This window comes from Salvelinus fontinalis, chromosome 14 (genome assembly GCF_029448725.1).
Source record: "Salvelinus fontinalis isolate EN_2023a chromosome 14, ASM2944872v1, whole genome shotgun sequence".
In the NCBI taxonomy this organism is placed as follows: domain Eukaryota; kingdom Metazoa; phylum Chordata; class Actinopteri; order Salmoniformes; family Salmonidae; genus Salvelinus; species Salvelinus fontinalis.
The window spans coordinates 32,085,792-32,109,789 of record NC_074678.1 but is presented as its reverse complement, the minus strand read 5'-3'; the positions used below and the strand labels follow the sequence as shown (position 1 = coordinate 32,109,789).

The 23,998-nt window shown below is 45.6% G+C and overlaps 1 protein-coding gene across 2 annotated transcripts; it reads left to right on the top strand.

Moving 5' to 3' along the window:
- Positions 1-473: 473 nt before the first annotated feature.
- Positions 474-23,518, top strand: LOC129810644 (zinc finger and BTB domain-containing protein 7A-like). 2 transcript variants are annotated; one of them, XM_055861372.1, is made up of 4 exons: positions 474-948; positions 12,533-13,069; positions 13,742-14,658; positions 20,677-23,518. In XM_055861372.1, the coding sequence occupies exons 2-4, from the start codon at positions 12,611-12,613 to the stop codon at positions 21,083-21,085; spliced, it is 1,785 nt and encodes a 594-aa protein (XP_055717347.1). In that variant the 5' UTR covers positions 474-948; positions 12,533-12,610; the 3' UTR covers positions 21,086-23,518. The 2 variants fall into 2 exon arrangements, with proteins under 2 accessions (XP_055717347.1, XP_055717348.1); XM_055861373.1 differs by lacking the exon at positions 474-948 and adding an exon at positions 1,258-2,079.
- Positions 23,519-23,998: the final 480 nt, after the last annotated feature.

The following is a 23,998-nucleotide window of genomic DNA, read 5'->3' as shown; positions in this document are numbered from 1 at the left end:
GAGACACCTTTCATGGCTAGCTGTTTCATCACATTACACCAAGGTAAGCCGTTTCACTACATATATGATACATGCATTCCTACTCTGTGTGTAGGCCTGTTAAAGATCGTTTAGAGTATGGAAGATCTCCACCCCAGTCCACTGCAGCGTGACGGTCCAGGTGTACAGTGTAGAAAATGTAAAGTGCGTAGGCGTGTTAGAAATCAGTCAAAATGAGGTCTTATAAGCGTTATAAAGCTGATTGATTTTGACTGGTGTCTTACACGCCGCTGAAGAAACATTGGTAAAAGTGGGCTTGGTATGAATGAAGAGGTGAGGCATGTGGTAAAGGTGTTGCTGTACAACGTGAGAAGGGGGAGAGATGAATGTATGGGTGTCGAGGGGGTTGCTGGCAGCCCCTGTGTCCTGGAATGTGCCAAGGCTTGTTTTTGGGGTGGGACACTAGGACCTCAGGCTATGGGATGGGTGGGTGCGACTCATCTCAAGGCACGAGAGAGAGATACAGTAGGAGAGAAGAGAAAAGACGAGAGTAACAACTATAAGCAGATCATAACCAATTCATCTGAATGCTGTTTATAACTGTATCAACATATACTTTCAAAAGCAAGAGGATGAAGTCAAGTACTCATTTGTCATTTTTTTATGTGATCGATATGATGAATGTCCACTCTTGATCGCAGGTGAATATCTCTTTTACTTTGCTCCCCCAGAGAGGAGAGGAAGAGAAACATCGAGGGGAATGCTGTTTCTTTAAGAGAGAGGGAGGGAGAGCAAGAGAAAGGGAGGGACCTCTTTGCCCTCCAGAAACCAGGAAGGGAATTGAGTTGATCTGCTGCTGCTTGGTTAGCGCATATGGGGCTTTGAGCAGCACGACAGTTAGAGAGAGAGAGCTCCAGAGAGGAGGAGGGCTGAGCTAACCCACAACAAGCACCATCACGGCCATCGCAGGTGAGCTAAAGGCACCCCCGCATACCCCCCACTGTCCACCCAGGGCCTGTCGACAAGAGGGAGCAAGCATAGGAGGAGAGGAGAATGAGGGAAGGGGACAGAGATATACTTGGCGGGGGGGGGGGGGTGAAATGGGTTCTGTTTTTATTCCTGCTAAACTACTTCTCTGATTCCTGCTTTTACCTTTTGTGCTTGCTATGATTGTTTTATTTGCCGTGTTTGAGGCATTAACTTTACGGGCAGGTGGAAGAACTTAGGGGAGGAGGATGGGGGCGTTCGGGGGGGTGTGGGTTCTGAAGAAGAGGAAGGAGGAACCAAAACTAATTTTATAGGACAAGGTATGATGACAAGCGAATTACTTTTTGGGATGGTGTCATTCACTAAGAAATCATGCTTGGAGGGAAAAGTTCCTGACCCACTTGCATTGTTCATTCTTTCCTACTGGTTTGGAATTTATCAGAATAAGAATGTCTTAATTTAGGTCAGGAGTCTTGAAGTGGGTTTAAAACATAGACAGAGGGGTTGTCACAGAATGCTACCCCAGTGTTTGGCTGTGGCTTAGACAGTTTTGGTCGAGACCCTTTTTCGTGTGCAGCACAACCCTGTTTGATGGCTGGTCTGTACTTTTAATACCTGGCATTCTGCTAGCAACATACTGAAGTGTATAATTCTGCCCTGAGTGCTTACGTTGGAACAGGCTTGGAGAAGTGGGGGTGGTGAGGGACGGAAAGCTGGGACTCGTAGTTCGCAGCAGGGGCTGTGAAGCAGGTCAAATAGCATTTAAGGACTCCACATCCCAGAGTGCCTTGCCCTTGGCCATACAGGAAAGGGAACACCTACCAGCCTATCCCAGCAAGGAGGTGTGGTGAGTGAGCAGCTGTCAAGCCAATCACAGAAGGGGAAGAGATGCCAGAGCGGAGCAGTGGGCTGAAAATAGAGGGGGGTGGTAGGTGTCTGCTTGTTTGGGATCAGGCAAGGGCTTGCCTGTATGACTAGGGCCACTCGGAAGTTTCCTGTCTGCAAAGCTCCAGTACTGAGGCACCAGGCAGGGCCCTGCTCAGACACGAAGACAGGAGAGCAGGCAGGAGAGCCAGATAGGGCCTGGGGAAGGGACACGCTTCTGCCCAGCTGGTAAGAGCTCAAACTGCACTCTCTCCTGACACTGAGGAGAGTGAAAGAGGGGAGAGCTTAGGAAATAAATACCAGGACCTGCGTGTGTAAGAGAGCGAGGGAGATGGGGCTTGGTAGAGTTCAGAGTTCCTGACCCACTTGCATATAAAAAATAGATGGCAAATGGGTCACTGCTCAGAGCAGGTTGAGCACATCATGTTTAGAGAAACTGTTGTCTTAAAGTTTTGGCTATACACACTGTGCCCTTTTAACCCTTTACTTACTGGTTTGATTTAAAATTAGTACAGTTGTTAATCTAATCATCTGAATTGTTGTTAGTGTGTAATGTTAGTTATTGTTATTAATATATGAAACTAGGAATAAATGAGCCAACTGCAGATCCTTTATATATCCTTACCCCCAATGCTCGACTGTGACTGGATAGAAGAAAATGTGACACCTCTTGTGGACAATTTCACCTCGTTAGTGAGGTGTAGTAAACGAGCTGCCATAACACAATCATAGCACATGGAATCTTGAGCAACTGGAAACTTTACCCTCTGCCCTCGGGAACTCCTTTATTCGTTTATTAACTTTCAGTTCTTCTCCACGGCTGCCCACACCCTTTTTGTCGTTCTCTACATCCCTCTTGCCTCAAGTAGCCCCTATGGCGCTGTGTGATTTGTGTCACAACATCATTTAGTCTACGGTATCTGTCCGTACGTTGGTGGTTTGTCAAAAGACGTTAAAGGAGCGTAAGTTATTTTTCTAATTGACAGATGCGTATTCCTGGCAACACATACTTGTTGGACTGGTTTGAAGCGTGCGGGTACAGCGAGAGAGGGATGGGACTATTTTATTGTCAGACGCCCAGACTCAGGGAAGTGTTTGGTTAGCTTTCAGATGCAGAGTTTGAAACATTATTCATTCTGTCAAATGTCAGTGTTGATGTCATTATGTTACTCGTGCCACTCCTGAGTGCCAATTGCAGAAGGCTGTACTTTCAGCCTGAGTAAATTCCACTAAGAGGTTAAGTTGGGACACTCCATGCTACTCACAATAGACTCAAGGGGAATTGTAGGGGACTTCAGTGGCTGTGGGTAGGCCTTAGACACCACCCATCAATTTGGCGGTGAGCATGTTGAATACAGTTTGATATTCCTGTATGTTATGCACCATAATGCCCCAAACTAGCAGGTCCACAGCGACAGGAGGAGACAGGTTGCGTGCTATTACACTGCCAGGCCTTGGAAGGACTAGTTTTGGGGTTGTGTTGCTTTTGGGTGGTGCGCTAAACTATAAGCTACCCCGTTATTAAGGGTGAACTCCCCTTGTCAGCAGTTAAATGTCCCACTGCTCCTGGCCCAAGCTGACAAACAGACAGACAGGGCTCTGTGTGTTGTGTTGTTGTCTTGGGGAGTCATAGGGGCTGTTCTGGGCCTGCTGGTTTATGAAGCAAGCAGTTCACACAACCTGATCAAATTAGAGGCTGAGATGCAGCCCTGGGTTAGACTAGGCCGTTGTGTTGTGAGTCTGACTTCACTTACATGGTTTACTTTCATGGTGGTGGGTTGTCTCCAAGATGTCACACCTTTTTCTGGCTTTGCTGGATGCTGTCGTTGTTTTCATACATTAGACTCTAGACAACCTTAGACAATAGTTGTCAGAAAAAACAGATGTTTGAGTGAGTACTCCCACGTTGACCTAAGGCACTACGTAGGGATCAAAGAGAGTTAGCCAAACTCTCCTGTGATCATGGGAGGGTACCATATGACAATCTCATGGTTGGTGAGTTCCCATCATCTCTAGACGTGGGCTGGTGGGTGAGTGTTTCAGCTTCCTCAGCAAGCTGAAGGGGGAAGTGGGCAATGTGGTGGGCTGATGTCTGAGAGAGCTAGCGAGAGGGAGAAGGAGGGATGGTCATCTGATAACAGAGCAGGTTCTGTTACACGCCTGTCACAGACACACAGGAAGTCCTCTGCTCACAATGCACGGTAGCACTCACAGATTGGCACAGGGCTCAGGGGAGGAGCTGCTGCTGGACTTGGCACTATGGGTGTAGCTTACGGCCTACTAGGGGTTCTGTTTCTGGTGCCACGTGGGAGTTTGGATCCGCTACTTCCTGACTGACAGCATGGCAGCGTTAGGAAAGTCTAGCTCCAGCAGCAGAAGTTGTGTCTCTGTAACACTGCTGCCAGATGTGCACGGCTGTTTCTGGACCAGCTAAGTCAGGCTGGAGGAGGGAGGCAAGGAAAGCCAAGTAGAGCCTTCACTTTGGTTTACTTTACTTTGCAAGGAGGAGGGGGATGGTACAGTAAACCCATACAGTAGTCAGTGATTCCCGACAGTGGCTCTCCACCAGCTATCTCGTGATCTCTGGGGTAATGGTACCCTTAAAGGAACTTAGACCTTTGAAATTAAATCATAAAAATCTCCCACTTCCCCTTGCACTAAACTTTTATTGACAAACATGATATAAAGATTTAAGATAATGGTGTCAAACCCTTCCTGCAGTGAGGGGTTAGTTTCTTACAGTGGCTAAGGTTTCTCAAGTCTGAGACACTTTTGAAACACATTCAATTTACAGTATTCCGTGGTCTGATGTCAAGGTTGTGAGTTTTTAAGACTGCCTCACCCAATACCTTTCAGTCATCGGCATTGTCTGATTTTTGGCAGACGTCGGACGTGTTTCAAGTCGAGTAGCCCAGCCCCACAACTCCAGTTTTATCAGTTGCTCACCCTCTTCCTGCTTGCTCCCAATACGACCAATCAAGCTTCCTATCCTAGCAAGCATGGCAGTAATGACTCACACAGCCACACTAGCACTAGACCAGGCAGGCTCAACCTCAGTCAGAATCTCATTCTTCTTGGAACTGTCCAGCCCCCCCCCCCCACCTCTCCACATAGCTTTTCCGATTATCCTGTAATATCCTCTGTGACTTGACCTTGAACCCTTGTGACCCGATCCAGTGATTCCCTTTCTCTGGGCTGCATGCACTCCTGTCACTAATCATCAGGGGGCTCTGCTTATCCCCTGACAGGTAGCCAGGGAGAGACAGCCTGCTTGAACTCTGTTGTCCATCTATATTACTCAATCTATGCTTCTAGGAGTTAGACCCTGGCTTCTGCTGTCGTTGTTTCACTCTGGTTTGGTTATTCACAGATATGCTACTTATCCCCCACACACTTGCACTGCTAAAGATGCTTGTTTTCTGGGCTCTATGTTACTCCCTTCAGCAGAGCAACAAAGTATTGTGGTGTTGACTACTCTTTTAAAGCATCATAGTAAAGAACTTAGTTTAAGTGACATACATTTTTGTCATGTAAGGAACACCTGAGGTTGATCTGGGTAAGGTTGATAGGCATTGTACTCCAGGTTGAATGGTATGTGTAGGACAGACTGTAGATCCTTTGATACGGGTTTCAGTTGACCTGAGATGATATTTCCAGTGAAACTCACCATCCAGTTTATAACCACGTTTATAACTACCGGTTTAACCATAACATTTCACTGTATTGGTCATTAAATAAGAAGGGAACTACTGTAACTAGGGGAGAAGCCCATCTATCTCTCACAGGTTTTAAGAAAAGCCCAATTGAACTGAAACAAAGTTGACGTTCGGGTCCAGGGTTCCCCAACTTGCGGCCCGGTGGATTTATTTGGCCCACCAAGTGTTCTGAGCAAAAGCAAAAATATAGAATTAATATTTTTGAGAATTTTCATTGTTGAACATAAGACTGTAAAAACACCAAGAAATTGTCTCAAAGTGATTTTACATTTTGGAAATGTGTTCCAAAGTATTCCCACACAGAATAGAGAGATGCTTAAATTTGTATATGATCATAAGGTTCTAAATTATTGTTTTAGTCAAATATATCGATTTGTGCTTCTTGCGGTCAGTTTGCAGTCTGCAAATATTTTGTAATTATGTTCCGGGCCCCGACCAACCATTCAAGAAAAAATCGTCCCACAGCTGAATCTAGTTGATGATCCCTGTCCTAGTCTTGCGTTGGATCATCCCCGAAATCTAATCTTGATATCGGCTCTCAACGTTTACTTGGCGCAAGGGTTAGTGTTGAGTGATGGTGGGGGAGGAGTGGGATCTGCAGCAGTAAGTAGTGGTTTGACTTGCAAAGCAGCGCTCTGTGCGTGCGGAGTGGGACCCAGTGAACTAGGCAGGCAGCTCTTGGTCGGTGGCGGCCCTGGGAACTGAGATGGTGTGCTGCTGCAGCCTCTCACCCTCAGCCATGAATAAGTGATAAGGAATGTTTCAAGCCATGAGAAGGTGTCAGGATCAGGTTTGTTTGCACAGTTTTTCCTCTTTCTTTCTTGGGTCATCTTTGTGGGTTATTCCTGAACTGGGCCTTTACTCTCCCTATAGCTCCTGTGTTAAAGGACATGACAGAGCAGCTGGATGCCTCAGTGGACTGTATGCTGGGCTGTTAACTCCTTTCAGCCTCCTCTCCCCTCCACAGAGCTGTGTGTGACCAGGGTCAGGCATACATGTCCCGGGGATAATGTGTAAGCAGGTTTGCACCAGGGACCAGCCCAGCAGCCTGGTGCAGTAAACAGCAGCATCAGTGAGAGCAGGTTGACTCGGCTTGAGTCTCTGTAGGCTCACCCAGGATCTATTTCCACACTGTGAAGGACGTGACCGTTATCCCTGTCGTTGCCCTCTCTGACTCTCCCTATCCCTCTCTCACTCCCCTCCCACAGCATATTCAGATGAGAGCTGGAGGATAATAACATTTGCCCATGTCAGACAGGGCAATTTTATCAGGAAGACAATGGGAGAGGTTGTAGTGGCGGTGTGGTCAGTTGCATATCAAAATGGTAGAGGGTTAAAGGAGAAAGAGTAGGCTAACTGGGTTTGAGCCAAAATGAAAGGCCATTGTGTCATGAATAAAAGACACACACTACTCTGAATGGGACCAAGTGGGACAGTATTATTTGCATGTGCAAGGCTGCAAGCTTGTTGTTTTAAGATTACCACGAGACAGATGGACCGGTTTTCCATACTTAGAAAAGGGTTTATACACTCAATGGCCAGTTTATTAGGTTCACCCATCTAGTACCGGGTCACACCCCTCTTTGCCTCCAGAACAGACTGAATTCTTTGGGACACTGAACCTTTGCTCAATTGGTATCAAGGAATCGAACATGTGCCAGGAAAACATTCCCCACACCATTACACCACCGGCACCAGCCTGTACCATTGACACCAGGCAGGATGGGGCCATGGACTTGCTGTTACGCCAAATCCTGACTACTATCAGCATGACGCAACAGGATCTGGGATTCGTCGGACCAGGCAATGGTTTTTCCACTCCTCAATTGTCCAGTGTGGGTGATGTTGTGCCCACTGGAGCCACTTCTTGTTTTTAGCTGAAAGGAGTGGAACCTTGTGTGGTCTGCAATAGCCCATCCATAACAAGGGCCGACGAGTTGTGCGTTCCAACATGCTGTTCTGCACACTACTGTTGTACTGCTCCGTTATTTGCCTGTTTGTGGCCCACCTTTTAGCTTCCGCTATTCTTGCTTGTCTCCTTCGACCTCTCTCATCAAGGAGCTGTTTTCGCCCACAGGACTGCTGCTGACTGGATGTTTTTTGTCACACCATTCTCTGAAAACCTTAGACACTGTTGTGTGTGAAAAGCCCAGGAGGCCGGACATTTCTGAGACACTGGATCCGACATGCCTGGCACCGACGATCATACCACGCTCAGTTGCTTAGGTCACTCGTTTTGCCCATTCTAACATTCAATCGAACAGTAACTGAATTCCTCCCCACATTTCTGCCTGCTTAATATTGCAAGCCATGGCCACGTGACTCACTGTAGGAGCAAACCATTTTCTTAAACATGGTGGTGTACCTAATAAACTGGCCACTGCATGTATGTCACACATGAGTTGACATGACTGACAGGTCTGTTTTAAGGATTTGAACCTTTGTCAACCGTGTTGGAGTGGAGTTAATAGCAGAGTAAGGGCAGTTATGTTCGTAGCACTACCCAGAGTTGACTTCTCAGAAGGCAATTACCTAAGTATGACCTGTGGTTAGTGCTGACACAGTGCCAGAGATCTAGGTGTGGAGAGAGGTGGAGCTTTGTGAGGAGGTGTGGGAAAGAGCCAAGCAGGGGAGAGGAGAGGCAGCCAGGTTGAGCAGGTCTAGTGTACATACCAAGAGGCTTGATCTGAAGGAATGTCATTTAAATGCATTGCTCTTATAGAGAATAATCCCCCCTGGCCTCACCCCCTGCTGGGTCTCCCTGGCAGATGGAGAATGGAGGGGCTGGCTTTTGTGTGTGTGTGTAAATGGACAAATCAGGGAGGGCTTGCGTTGCTGAGCCCCCCGCCTCCCCCACGCAGGCAAGCTGCAGTCTATAATTTTAATCCCCCCTGCACACGTGAGCGAGGGGACAGCCTTTCCTGAAACTTGGCACACAGTATACAGGGTGGGGTAACCGGCTCAGACTGGATTGACAACCTCCCTTTTTAATAGCGATCCCTTGCAGCTTGTGCGTGTCGTCCTCCAGTGGGGGTTTTCCACGGGGTCTGTAACCGGCAGCCTCCCCCTACCCTAACTGACAGAGCGATGCACACGCTGCTGCACAGTCCCGCCTCTGCTCCTCCTCCCAGCATACACTGATCCTCCCTGCTCTCCCTTAAACTGCCCCACTCTCTCTCATGGTAATAGGTTCAGCAGTGGGCCAATATATCCAGCATTCCAGATACAGCTAATTCAACACTGAAGGATGTATGCCATAGCTATACTGTTTTTTTCTATTAGATTGGTCTGTAAATACATTAAGTCTGCCAATAGCTGTTCGTCAGTGAAATCATGGTAACTGTAGTGTTGTACGTTGATGTTTCAACATGTCTCACCTCCAGGCTCTTTAGTGGACTTTGGGGCCTGGTGTTTAAGGTATAAAGTGACAGACATGAGGTAAGCTGATTATACCCAACTTTGAAATGGCATTCTACTATTACAACTTTCAAGAGTAAGTTGAAAGCCGGATTGAGTTCATAAAAAACAGTGTGTCATACTGTGAAGAACTTTGGCAGCAGCATACCACCCTGCATACCACTACTGGCTTGCTTCTGAAGCTAAGCAGGGTTGGTCCTGGTCAGTCCCTGGATGGGAGACCAGATGCTGCTGGAAGTGGTGTTGGAGGGCCAGTAGGAGTGATTGGGGACACTGCCCTGTGTAGGGTGCCGTCTTTCGGATGGGACGTTAAACGGGTGTCCTGACTCTCTGAGGTCATTAAAGATCCCATGGCACTTATCGTAAGAGTAGGGGTGTTAACCCCGGTGTCCTGGCTAAATTTCCAATCTGGCCCTCAAACCATCATGGTCACCTAATAATCCCCAGTTTACAATTGGCTCATTCATCCCCCTCTCCCCTGTAACTATTCCCCAGGTCGTTGCTGCAAATGAGAACGTGTTCTCAGTCAACTTACCTGGTAAAATAACGGTAAAATAAAAATGAATAAATAAATAAAACAGTAACCAGCCCATAGAGCTGGTGAGCAGAGTCAAACGGTCCATTACTTGCAATGACAAGCCACTTTATTGTGATATTAGTGAGCAACATTTCAACACTTGGGTATTTCCATCTATAAGGACCGATGAGCACTGACGGGAAGTTTATTAGAGCTGAGTATATTTTTGAGAAATTAAGGCATAGTTGAAGTTGGAAGTTTACATACACCTTAGCCAAATACATTTAAACTCAGTTTTTCACAATTCCTGACATTTAATCCTGGTAAAAATTGTCTTAGGTCAGTTAGGATCACCACTTTATTTTAAGAATGTGAAATGTCAGAATAATAGTAGAGAATTATTTATTTCAGCTTTTATTTCTTTCATCACATTCCCAGTTGGTCAGAAGTTTACTTACACTTAATTAGTATTTGGTAGCATTGCCTTTAAATTGTTTAACTTCGGTCAAATGTTTCAGGTAGCCTTCCACAAGCCTCCCACAATAAGTTGGGTGAATTTTGGCCCATTCCTCCTGACAGAGCTGGTGTAACTGAGTCAGGTTTGTAGGCCTCCTTGCTCGCACACGCTTTTTCAGTTCTGCCCACACATTTTCTATGGGATTGAGGTCAGGGCTTTGTGATGGCCACTCCAATACCTTGACTTTGTTGTCCTTAAGCCATTTTGCCACAACTTTGGAAGTATGCTTGGTGTCATTGTCCATTTGGAAGACCAATTTGCGACCAAGCTTTAACTTCCTGACTGATGTCTTGAGATGTTGCTTCAATATATCCACAATTTTCCTTCCTCAATGATGCCATCTATTCCGTGAAGTGCACCAGTCCCTCCTGCAGCAAAGCACCCCCACAACATGATGCTGCCACCCCCGTGCTTCACGGTTGGGATGGTGTTCTTCGGCTTGCAAGCATCCCCCTTTTTCCTCCAAACATAGCGATGGTCATTATGGCCAAACAGTTATTTTTTGTCATTTCTCCTAAAAGTACAATATTTGTCCCCATGTGCAGTTGCAAACTGTAGTCTGGCTTTTTTATGGCAGTTTTGGAGCAGTGTCTTCTTCCTTGCTGAGTGACCTTTCCGGTTATGTCGATATAGGACTTGTTTTACTGTGGATATAGATACTTTTGTACCTGTTTCCTTGTGAAGACAAGGTCCTTTGCTGTTGTTCTGGGATTGATTTGTGCTTTTCGCATCAAAGTACGTTCATATCTAGGAGACAGAAAGTGTCTCCTTCCTGAGCGGTATGACGGCTGCGTGGTCCCATGGTGTTTATACTTGTGTACTATTGTTTGTACAGATGAACGTGGTACCTTCAGGCGTTTGGAAATTGCTCCCAAGGATGAACCAGATTTGTGGAGGTCAACAATTTTTGTCTGACTTCTTTTGATTTTCCCACGATGTCAAGCAAAGAGGCACTGCATTTGGAGGTAGGCCTTGAAATACATCCACAGGTACACCTCCAATTGAATCAAATTATTTCAATTAGCCTATCAGAAGCTTCTAAAGCCATGACATATTTTCTGGAATTTTCCAAGCTGTTTAAAGGCACAGTCAATTTAGTGTATGTAAACTTCTGACCCACTGGAATTGTGATACAGTGAAATAATCTGTAAACAATTGTTGGAGAAATTACTTGTGTCATGCACAAAGTAGATGTCCTAACTGACTTGCCAAAACTATAGTTTGTTAACAAAAAATGTGTGTAGTGTTTGAAAAACTAAAGTGTATGTAAACTTCCGACTTCAACTCTACATTAAAACACAATGTTGACGAAAAGACCCCTGCCAACGAATATCAACACTTACTGTATATTTCATTTTGGAGAAATCATTTACCTTAAAAAACATTGCCTTGAGTCTTGTAATTCCGTTACCACAAACCTACATTTCTTTAAGATATTTTGTCATTTCTCTCCCTCATGAGGGAGGACAATGAAAGTTCACAGAAGTAACAAGGAAAGGTAGACCTACCAATTGTTTTTTTACTAATAATAAATCAGTAACGGAATTACTGCAATTGAATTGGCTACAATGGGAAATCATAGTTGCCAAAAAACCACCTGCTACTGTCCTCCCTTCCACTGGCATACTGTTATGTTCAGCTCATAACTGTTTTCTTACTGTCGTCTGGTGGTCAAAGCCAGACTGTGAAAACAGTCTGGACAACCTCTCTCTGCCTCTTCTCTCTCCAGTTAATGTCACCTCTCCCAGCTCTTACTGACAGCTACCATTACAGCTACCACCTACCCTCTTTCCATTTTCCGTAACAAGCATCCTCAACCACTGAGCACCGACCGATCCCGGAAGTCCATGGACGTTGAAAAGTAGTTGAAATTTGGTCGGTCCGCTCTGGCCAGACCAAATCTGAACCAACCAATACAGAGAACAGTACAGAAAAGTAGAGTACACAAGCGGAGTGAAATGGTCAGAGGAAAAGAGTGCGTAGATGCTAGAAGGAATTTTACAGCAAGCAAAGTGATCATGTGGCTCTATGAAAGTCAACTGTGTATGAGGGTGATCAGGGGTGTAGTCATAATGCCGATTCTGTTGCAAAATATTTCTTAAATGGAAGCAAACGAAACGGGGAGGAACCTACAAGAATTTATCCAATAGAAACGGAACGTTTTGTAAAGGTTCAATTCTTCCAGTAAATATGTTTTTGTGAAATGTTCTATGTACATTGTTCAAAGTAGTCCTTGCGCATAGAGTTTTACAGTTTGTTTAACTTTTTAAAGTATAAAATTGGAGTCAGACTAATTCTGTTACTGTGAAATTGCCCACATGCAACTCTTGACAATATTATTTTCATGTGTTGTCTCCAGTCGGAGCACATTGTCGCCTGTCGGAGCACATTGAAATTACTGTAATTTCAAAATAACCCCCAGCCCTTACCCTGAGGCACTTAGCATTGCTACTGTAATACTGTGCCTACCCAATCCCAAGGAGAACTGATCCTCTCCTTCTCTTCCTCCCTCAGACAGGCAGACGGACAGACGGCAGGACGGACACGCGGGCGGCGGCTGTGATTGGCGGCTCGGCGGCAGGCTGGTGGAAGATGTCGTCGGGAGCCGGTGGGAGGGGTGGGCGGCGGCTCAGGGGTGGGGGGGGAGGGGAGGCGGCGGAGGAAGGTCCAGTGGGCATCCCCTTCCCCGAGCACAGCGCAGACATCCTGGGCAGTCTGAACAAGCAGCGCCTCAGCGGCCTGCTGTGCGATGTGCTCCTGATCACCCAGGAGAGGGAGTTCACTGCCCACCGTTCGGTCCTGGCCTCCTGCAGCTCCTACTTCCACAAGTTGTTCACCTCGGGCCCAACCGCCAGCCAGCAGAACGTCTACACCATAGACTTTGTGGCGGCCGAGGCCCTGGGCGCCCTGCTGGACTTTGCCTATACAGCCACGCTAACAGTCAGTCACAGCTCCGTGGGAGACATCCTGGCTGCCGCCCGCCTGCTGGAGATCCCGCCCGTCCAGGAAGTCTGCACTCACCTGCTGGACACCAAAGTGCTCTCCCCGCCGGTAGGCTGGTCATCATGACAACACTATCTTAACATTCCGTCAACAGTCTCTGTCCTATCATTACGTCCCATCACATGGCCTTTACTAGTATGTCTCCCTGCGGGTAGATCTGCATCGAAATATAGTCACTTAGCAAACGATTTTATCCAAAGACTTACAGTTAAAATACATGTATTCAGTATGGCCTATGTGGAAATCAGTCAAACCTCTCTTGTTTTGAGTTATAACTATTGTGTTGAAAATGCCATTGATTTTCATCCAACTGCGCCGCCACAGACCACGTACCACACAACCTCTGTCATCGCGTCACTCTACCAAACAAACACTCCATCATCAGTCTTTGGCCATCACATAGTCAGCACGCTTACATCATGCTCTTCATTAATCTCTCCCTCTCACTCTCACACTGCCAAACACATATCCACACCCTGGGGTCACAATAACACTGAACTTTTAACACTTACCCATGCTGGGCCAACACCAGTCTCTGAGTCTCAGGACAGCGTGCTCTTTCACAAGCTGCATTATACAGACAAAGCATATTGCAGTTAAATACTACGCTTCAAAATGTAGAAGTAGTGTGGTCATATTCATGTGTCTTTCTGTTTTGTGTGTGTCTGAGTAGGATTGTGTGTGTCTGAGTTATGAAATCCTGTTTTTGTTTTTTCGTAGGCGGGCAGTGAGCGAGGAGAGGAAGAGGAGGATGATGATGATGAGGGGGAGGGAGGGAAGGGTGGAGGAGGATGGGGGCAGCAGGGGAATCGACTGCGGGCCCGGGAGTATCTAGAATATTTCCAGAGAGGGGCCCACTGGAGCAGCAGCTGCAGCACGCCAGAGCTCAGGGACATGCCCACACACCTGCACTTTAACCATGGCAATGGGGCCCACAGCAACGGGGCCCCCGGGGGCCCCAGCGAGTACTGCTCTCCCCTGGACCTTGCCCAGGCCCCCACACAGGACCCAGATGATGAGGATGAGGAGGAGGACGAGGAGGACGAAGTGAAGGTGGAGCACTCTGAGAATCACAGGGACATGCTGACCTGGGCCAGGGGGAACGGAGGGGGGCCAGGGGCCTCTTTCTACGCCCCAGCCCAGAACGGCCACTTCTACCTCCCCACGGAGCCCAAACTGGAGCCGGAGGAGGAAGAGGAGGAAGATGGCATGCGGGATGGGGAGAGAGGCTCGGCCAGCGCCCTCCTGCAGCAGATGATGGACTCCATCGAGAGGCAGAAGGAGCGGGCCGCGGCCGGGGAGGACCCAGGGGAGGGGGAGGACCCGGACGTGGAGTTTTACTTGAATTACTTTAACAGCACGCAGCATGAGGACGCCGCCGTCTCACAGGGACTGCTGCCCCTCTGGGCGACACGGGGAGGCTCCAGCCAAGATAGAGGGGGAGGAGGGAGGGGAGGAAGAGGAGGAGAAGAGAGAGGAGGGGGCGGAGGGGAGAGGAAGATGCGCTCCAAGGCCTTCCAGAAGTGCCCCATCTGCTCCAAGGTCATCCAGGGTGCAGGCAAGCTACCCCGCCACATCCGCACGCACACGGGAGAGAAGCCCTACGAGTGTGCCATCTGCAAAGTGCGCTTCACCAGGTATACCACAATTAATGCACTGACCACCCTTGTCACACCTACTCATGGTCAGGAAGAGGGCTGGAGGAAAAACAAGACCACTGTTGTCCCACAGCCAAGGACACTCCTGCTTAGCAATAGCTACGTTAGCCAAATGTTTGCTATATGTCAATTAATTAATTCACTATCCTGAAAACAAAGTGAGAAACGTTGTTGATAGCATAGGAAACAAATTATCTCCTAGATGTCCCTCCCCTGCCCCATGTAAAAAATATGGATCATTTTGTCAAGACCTTTCTGGAAAACTTTAGTCAGAGATGAACATGTTTCATATTTCATCTAGTGAATGGGGACAGAGTGTCATAAAGATGTGTTTTATAGAGACGGGGCTCATGGCAAAGTCCTGGAATGTTAACAGGGGATGGTATAACAGGCTATCTAGGAGGAGGCTGCTATAAAATGTTCTGTTCTGATACAGGCAGTGGGGTTAAAAGCAGAGTGGTGCCCTATCTGTGCCAATGCCGTAATTTGTTTTGAACTTACTGATCCCTGAGTTTGTTGATTATTGCCTACGGCAGAACCGACCGGCCTTCTCTCTCTCCCAGTCCCTAGCCAGTTAATGAAATCTGCCCCTGCTCAGACAGCCCAGCTAGCTACAGGCCAGTGTGGACTACTAGACCAGAGTGCTGTGTTACTGGTTTCCCCGTATGATAATTATAAAAAAAAATGTAGGGGGTAGATCAGCTTTAATATTGCAAATGGATTGTAGCTTCCATCCATGTAACTGTCTGCATCATTTCCAGTCCCCCATATATTTTTGGGTAAATATATACAGTACCAGTCCAAAATTGACATACCTACTCATTTATCTGTACTGTTTTCTGCATTGTAGAATAATAGTGAAGACACCAAACATATGAAATAACACATATGGAATCATGTAGTAACCAAAAAAGTGTTAAACAAATCTAAATATATTTTCTATTTGAGATTCTTCATAGTAACCACCCTTTGCCTTGACAGCTTTGCACACGCTTGGCATTCTCTCAACCAGCTTCATGAGGTAGTCACCTGGAATGCATTTCAATTAAAAGGTGTGCCTTAAGTTAATTTGTGGAATTTCTTTCCTTGTTAATGCGTTTGAGCCAATCAGTTGTGTTTTGACAAGGCAGGTGTGGTATACAGAAGATAGCCTTATTTGGTAAAAGACGAAGTCAATATTATGGCAAGAACAGCTCAAATAATCAGACAGATGACAGTCCATAATTACTTTAAGACACGGTCAGTCAATACGGAACATTTCAAGAAATTTGAAAGTTTCTTCTAGTGCAGTCGCAAAATCCCTCAAGTGCTGTGATGAAACTGGCTCATGAGGACTGCCACAGGAAAGGAAGTCCCAGAGTTACCCCTGCTGCAGAGGATAAGTTCATTAGAGTTACCAGCCTCAGAAATTGCAGCCCAAATAAATGCTTCAGAGTTCAAGTAACTGACACATCTCAACATCAAGTGTTCAGAGGAGACTGCATGAATCAAGCCTTCATGGTCGAATTGCGGCAAAGAAACCACTACTAAAGGACACCAATAATAATAAGAGACTTGCTTGGGCCAACAAACACGAGAAATAGACATTAGACCTGTGGAAATTTTTCCTTTGGTCAGATTTCCAAATTTGATATTTTTGGTTCCAACCACCATGTCTTTGTGAGACGTAGAGTAGGTGAAAGGATGATCACCGCATGTGTGGTTCCCACCATGAAGCATGGAGGAGGAGGTGTGATGGTGTGGGGGTGCTTTGCTGTTAACACTGTCTGTGATTCATTTAGAATTCAATGCACACTTAACCAGCATGGCTACCACAGCATTCAGCAGCAATACACCATCCCATCTGGTTTGTGCTTAGTGGGACTATCATTTGTTTTTCAACAGGACAATGACCCAAAACACACCTCCAGGCTGTGTAAGGGCTATTTGACCAAGAAGGAGAGTGATGGAGTGCTGCATCAGATGACTTTGCCTCAAAAATCACCCGACCTCAACCCAATTGAGATGGTTTGGGATGAGTTGGACCGCAGAGTGAAGGAAAAGCAGCCAACAAGTGCTCAGCATATGTGGGAACTCCTTCAAGACGGTTGGAAAAGCATTCCAGGTGAAGCTGGTTGAAAGAATGCCAAGAGTGTGCAAACCTGTCATCAAGGCAAAGGGTGGCTACTTTGAAGAACGTAAAATATATTTTGATTTAACACTTTTTTGGTTACTACATGATTCCATATGTTATTTCATAGTTTTGATGTCTTCACTATTATTTTACAATGTAGAAAATAGTACAAATAAATTAAACCCTGGAATGAGTAGGTGTGTCCAAACTTTTGACTGGTACTGTATGTACAGTTGAAGTCGGAAGTTTACATACACCTTAGCCAAATACAAATACAATTCTTGACATTCAATCCTAGTAAAAATTGCCTGTCTTAGGTCAGTTAGGATTACCACTTTATTTTAAGAATGTGAAATGTCAGAATAATAGTAGAGAGAATGATTTATTTCAGCTTTTATTTCTTTCATCACATTCCCAGTGGGTCAGAAGTTTACATAGACTCAATTAGTATTTGGTAGCATTGCCTTTCAATTGTTTAACTTGGGTCAAACGTTTTGGGTAGCCTTCCACAAGCTTCCCACAATAAGTTGGGTGAATTTTGGCCTATTCCTCCTGACAGAGCTGGTGTAACTGAGTCAGGTTTGTAGGCCTCCTTGCTCGCACACGCTTTTTCAGTTCTTCCCACACATTTTCTATGGGATTGAGGTCAGGGCTTTGTGATGGCCACTCCAATACCTTGACTTTGTTTTCCTTAAGCCATCTTGCCACATCTTTGGAAGTATGCTTGGGGTTATTGTCCATTTGGAAGACCCATTTGCGACCAAGCTTTAACTTCCTGACTGATGTCTTGAGATGTTGCTTCAATATATCCACATAATTTTTTCCCCTCATGATCCCATCTATTTTGTTAAGTGCACCAGTCTCTTCTGCAGCAAAGCACCCCCACAACATGATGCTGCCACCCCCGTGCTTCATGGTTGGTATGGTGTTCTTCGGCTTGCAAGCCTCCCCCTTTTTCCCTCCAAACATAACAATGGTCATTATGGCCAGACAGTTTAATTTATTTTTTCATCAGACCAGAGGACATTTCTCCTAAAAGTACGATCTTTGTCCTCATGTGCAGTTGCAAACCATAGTCTGGCTTTTTTTTATGGCGGTTTTGGAGCAGTGGCTTCTTCCTTGCTGAGCGGCCTTTCAGGTTATGTCGATATAGGACTCGTTTTACTGTGGATATAGATATGTTTACCTGTTTCCTCCAGTATCTTCACAAGGTCCTTTGCTGTTGTTCTGGGATTGATTTGCACTTTTCGCACCAAAGTATGTTCATATCTAGGAGACAGAAGGTGTCTCCTTCCTGAGCGGTATGACGGCTTCGTGGTCCCATGGTGTTTATACTTGCGTACTATTGTTTGTACAGATGAACGTGGTACCTTCATGCGTTTGGAAATTTCTCCCAAGGATGAACCAGACTGATTTATTTTGATTTTGCCATGATGTCAAGCAAATAGGCACTGAGTTTGAAGGTAGGCCTTAAAATCCATCCACAGGTACACCTCCAATTGACTCAAATGATGTCAATTAGCCTATCAGACGCTTCTAAAGCCATGACATAATTTTCTGGAATTTTCCAAGCTGTTTAAAGGCACAGTCAACTTAGTGTATGTAAACCTCTGACCCACTGGAATTGTGATACAGTGAATTATATGTCTGTAAATAATTGTTGGAGAAATGACTTCTGTCATGCGCAAAGTAGATGTCCTAACCGACTTGCCAAAACTAGTTTGTTAACAAGAAATTTGTGGTTTGGTTGAAAAACGATTTTGAATGACTCCAACCTAAGTGTATGTAAACTTCCGACCTCAACTGTATATACATTTTTTTGTAAATATATGTTCCTCTATTTTCCTCTAACCCTTTCACCCCTGCCCTAATTTGAGGTAACTACTTAACAACAAGGAAGTAGGTTTCTACTTCCAGTTTATACATACTATATCTTTTTTTCAATAGTTATTTTTTGTTTTTATTCCCATCCTTTTGTGAAACAGCACAGTTAAAAATATATGGCAAATAGAAATCAAACTGGATGGTCTTCAGAGATAGAGGGGAGGGGTTTAGGGTAGTTTTCCCGTATTTAAGAGCACCATCTTTTCCTTGAAACCATCCCCTTAATTAATTAATCAAGGGACTTGCATTGGAAATAGATGCACACTGGATATATCCAGGACCCTTTGCGCAGGCGGGCGGGTGGGCGGGCCTGATCTAAATGTGGCGTCTAAATTCAGCCGGTCGGCAGTGCACTGAGAAGGGAAGGTGGTATTGTAATCTTAATCCTGTTTGATCAGGGTTAAGAGTGTGCTGCTCTCGCACTAATAAATCACTCCTCCTGCCCTTTAAATAATCCACCTCTGTCATTGTGCTACTTTGTGTCACTGTGTGTGTTGAGGTGGGGTGGGTGGGTGGCCTGTGTGGTGTGTAGTTTAGGGTCAGTGAGTGCATCTGCCTATACGTGCTTCGTTCACCAGCATTTTTTATTTATTGGATTTCCACTTTCCAGGTATTAGTGTGTGAAGGTATCTGCTCCAGAAATAGATTTCCCCTGAACCTAGCCACACTGAACGTTGAGCTCTGGGCCGGGTCTCTACGTGTGCATTGAGAAATGGTGTAGATAAAGATGTGAAGTTTATGGTCTATCCTCAGATGACCTGGCTGCCATGGCAGAGTAAACAACCTGGAATGAATGACTGAATGAATAAATACAAAAATCTGTGTCAATCTCGCCATTTGGCAACCCACCCCTTAGGGGATTAATTGACACAGACAAGCATTACATTAATTCAGTCATATTTCACAGTGATAATTATTCCAGTGTTCTGTGCAGTGCACTCTGCATAAAGAATGAAAAAGAAACAATAATCACAATTTTTATTTAACCTTTATTTAACAAGGAAATTCAGTTAAGAACAAATTCTTATTTTACAATGACGGCCTACCCCGGCCAAACCCTCCCCTATGGGAGTCCCTATGGGACTCGCGATCACGGCCGGTTGCGATACAGCCCGGGATCGAACCAGGGTCTGTAGTGGCGCCTCTAGCACTGAAATGCAGTGCCTTGTACCACTCGGGTGCCCAATGCATAATAGTAGGTAAGGTTATCCAAGCGATAATATCCCTAGTGCAGTAAAAAATAAATACCTGGGAGTGGTCCATCAGCTGTTATAGTGAAGGAGATAGACACAGGGAGACAAACTACCTCCAAAGGCCAGGGACCATCAACTAGATTCAGCCACGGGCCAATTTGTTATTGAGCGGAGGGTCAGGGGGCCGGAACATAATGGCAAGTCATTTGTAGACTGCAAATTGACCGCAAGAAGCCCAAACAGATATAATATTTGACTAAAACATAATAATTTCAAACCTTGCTTACATTTGTATACGATCACATAGATTCTCTTTGGAATACTTTGGAACAGATTTCCAAAAATGAAAATCATTTGGAGCTGATTTGCTGGTGTTTTTAGTCTTTTATGTCCAACGATAAACAAAGTTTTTTTTTTTTAAATGGACTCAGAAATAAAGAAATAAAATGACCCGCGGGCCGCCAGTTGGGGAACCCTGCCCAAGGCAAACACCTTACTTTAGGATCACACGTTCCTCAATATAACAATGTGTACTGTGTCATATATTGCAAAGATAAATAGCTACGTTTTGGAACATTTTATACTTTTTTATCAATGTCAACACAGACATGGTTGAAATGGTTGTTTTTCTGAAATATAATAGACAGAAATGGCTATGAAAATGTGTATAAGATTGTGATTCTTATTGTTTGGTTAATAGTAGTAGTTTGCTTAGTACTTTAACTACCTTTGTTGCTATCAGAGTTCCTACTGTACTAATCAATTCTCTGTTGTCTTGGACTGAGCCTCTGTGTTCTTCCTCCGCAGGCAGGACAAGCTCAAGGTTCACATGCGTAAGCATACGGGAGAGAAGCCTTACCTGTGTACGCAGTGTGGTGCTGCGTTTGCCCACAACTACGACCTGAAGAACCACATGCGCGTGCACACAGGCCTGCGGCCCTACCAGTGCTCCAGCTGCTTTAAGACTTTTGTGCGTTCAGACCACCTGCACCGCCATCTCAAGAAGGACGGCTGCAACGGTATCCCCTCCCGCCGGGGCCGCAAGCCTCGGGTACGGGACCCCGGGCTCCTGGAGGCCTCCATGGGGCTGGTGGGCCCCGGCCCTCGCAGTGGCAGGGAGAGACGGCGCATGGAGGCAGCCTCGGCAGAGGGGGCCTCCAGGGTCCATGCACACAGTCCCCAACCCCAGGAGAGCCCAGAGGAGCCGGGGCACTGAGGCAGGGAGACAGGGAGGGACGCTGGACGCCATAGTCATACTTGGCCCCTGAAGGGGCCGCTGCCGAAACAACAAGAGGAGAAAAAAAAAAAAAAAAAAAAACCACAACTAACTATTTCTCTCTAAACCAAATCAGGGTGTCGCAAATCTAATATTCAGTTTATTTTATCCCTTTGCTTTAGGAAACAGTAGACACAACAGACAAACATGAGTCAGTGTTCTGTTAAAGAGCAAGGAACGCTTCAAATCACACACCCATGATGTCTCCTTTCTGGGTCATTTCTGTCTGATCTGGGTTTTTATACATTTGGCAAAAATGCTTTATATGCATAACAAAACAACAGAAAACCCTGAGCAAACTATGCAGTTAAAATAGGTTTTGAGTTCAGAGCCAAACGATGAGGTGTCCCACACCTACCGGCTGCTGCAGGGGTGAACTGAGTGTAATCTCTCATATTCAGATGGAAAGCAACCAATCTTTTTCTATTCTTTTGCAGTTCTAAAATGTACAGTTACCATAAAAACAGTATTGTCAGAATATGGCAATATATGCAAGATTAACTTACCCACACCTCTGATGCAGCATCCTTTTTTCTAAAGGCTTCAGAAAGAATCAGACAAGGGTTTGATTTAAGTGTTACTTACTCGATAAAATATATTTTAATCTATGGATCATCTTTTTTAAATGTCGAGTCGAATCCACGTTTGGGGGGCTCTTCCATTGCAGGGGTAGGGAACGCGAGGGGAGGAGGGGTGTGTTTCTGAAGCACTACCATGGTGCCGTTCGGCTTGACCACGTCGTTGACTCTTAGCCCTCACAACCCTGACATTTCATTTCTATTTTATTTTTGATTTGTCTTTATTGTTGTTTGTCCCTTTTTGAGTGACTGCTTTGGGTACTTGACACTTTACATTTGTATACATGCGTGGTGATGATTTAATGCTGAGGTATATTAGCTTACCAATCGGGGTTTCCTTCGGCTTGACGTCAGATTTCTCACAGAGTGAAGCTTGTGGGTAAAAGAGAAAAGAATCTATATGAATGTTAGAATATATTGAATTTAGAAACCCATTTGTCCTAAACTTAACACTTGATTGAGATGTATATAGAGTTCCTGCCTGAAGGTAGAAGCGATACTATGTGGTTAACTTTGTGCAGTTCTGACAGGATCTGCCCTCTAACCAACAGCAGGTTGTACGGCGAAAAGCAGGGATAGACCGAGATATATACGTTTGCACAGCTTCACTAAAGATATCCAACAGAGAGAGGTATATTTAAAGGAGGTTGTTGAGAAAAGGTGTGTATTAGTGCTTATTCCAATCTTTTTTGCCCTAGGGACCACAAAACCATGAGGCAACCTGTGTGATGAAGAGAGCAATAAATACCTGTCCAAGTTGGGAGGCCAAATAAGCACACAGCTGCAGGGTGAGGCAGGTTGAGGGGAGGGGGATTTCACAATGTCTGTTGCATTCCAAAATATAATCTCCCCGGCACAGCCACTTTTCCAGGCAGAACGGGTTCAAATCAGACGTTTTATCTCTCTCACTTTAGTTCTCCAATGCCCCAAAACCAGCCTGTGGAGTGCAGGGTATTATAGAGCCCTGGGTAGAGGAGGTCTGGTCGGTGGCTGACCGGACTGCTGCTAGGTGTTGGTGTGTGGCAGCCAGGGTCTTCTTTGACTCACTCACTAGACTTGGGCTGGGAGTGTCAGCAGCTCCTCCAGTTGTGGACACGTTGAAACATGCTCCCCAAACTGCCAGTGCACTAAAAGCCAGGCAGCCTTTATAGTGGGTAAAAAACATGAGTGCAGCCACCAGAGATCTTGAGGTGTTGCTCCACAGACTTATGACGTGTGTTTGGAAACGGCCACTGGTTCACATAGATCTGAACATGTTTGTCTTTGTGTTTTGAGTCGCTTGGCTAGTCAACTCTGTGTTTTTAACCATACTTGTACACTGGTTTTGGGGCAAAGGAGAGTGTGCCGTGCCGGTGACTGTAGATTGAATTCCCCTGCCATTGCTGCAATGCTGTGTCCTGAGTATCAGTCCTTTGCACCTTAATGGGAAAGAAGCAGGTTCTGAATGCACTTTGTTACTGAGAAAGGCACTTTTGTCAAAGAAACGGGTACTTTGAAACAAACTAAGGCGAATTAGCTTAATATCCCCATCGCAAGTGGTTCCGTTAAGCTTGTTCTCTGGTTTTGTTCAGTTTTTGACGACAAGCTGCCAAAAAAGAAAGATGTATGCGTGTTTCGGGTCTCTTAAGAGAAGTCAGGCGGGTTCAAAAAACGAACATGTTTTGTGACCTTAAAAACATTTTTTTTAAAGACAAAATAACCCCATGTAACTGATTGCACTTGAAGTTAGGTTTGGTAAAACAAGCTCTAGTGAGTTGTCTATGTTCATGTCTTAATGCAGAGCGGGGGGGGGGGGGGGGGGGTGTGAGTGTGTGCGCATGGCTGGAGGGTCTCAGGGCAAGCCTGGATAAACAAACTCTATCTTCACCCATCTGTTCACCAGCTCCCTTCATAGCTCCACATATTATCACAGAGAAGAGACAGTCAGACGCTTTCAGACCAACTGCACGGCAGTTCAATCATACACAGATAGTCCCTTTTCCAAGTAGTGGCTAACTAACGGTGTGTGTGTGAGTATACTTGAAACTTCCACACACCCTCAACCATCTTTTCCATAGCTTTTCACTGCTTTGTATTCTGTTGAAATCTTTATTTCCCTGGGATGTTGACTCCTTCTCTTAGAAGAATGCAAATCAATAGTCTGTCAGTATTGATATACACAGATCAAGTAAAAGACAAGGAGGTAGATGAGAGGGGTTGATATGTATAGCCTGACAGCTAGGAGCTCAGGGTATAGTCATGTATATGAATAGGTCTGATGAAAGAAGCCGTAGTC

What these genes read in the sequence shown, in the direction of transcription:
- LOC129810644 (XM_055861372.1), top strand. Translation starts at nt 12,611, where the DNA reads ATGTCGTCGGGAGCCGGTGGGAGGGGTGGGCGGCGGCTCAGGGGTGGG. An exon ending in CCAAAGTGCTCTCCCCGCCG is followed by an intron (nt 13,070 to 13,741) that starts GTAGGCTGGTCA and finishes GTTTTTTCGTAG; the next exon opens with GCGGGCAGTGAGCGAGGAGA. An exon ending in TGCAAAGTGCGCTTCACCAG is followed by an intron (nt 14,659 to 20,676) that starts GTATACCACAAT and finishes CTTCCTCCGCAG; the next exon opens with GCAGGACAAGCTCAAGGTTC.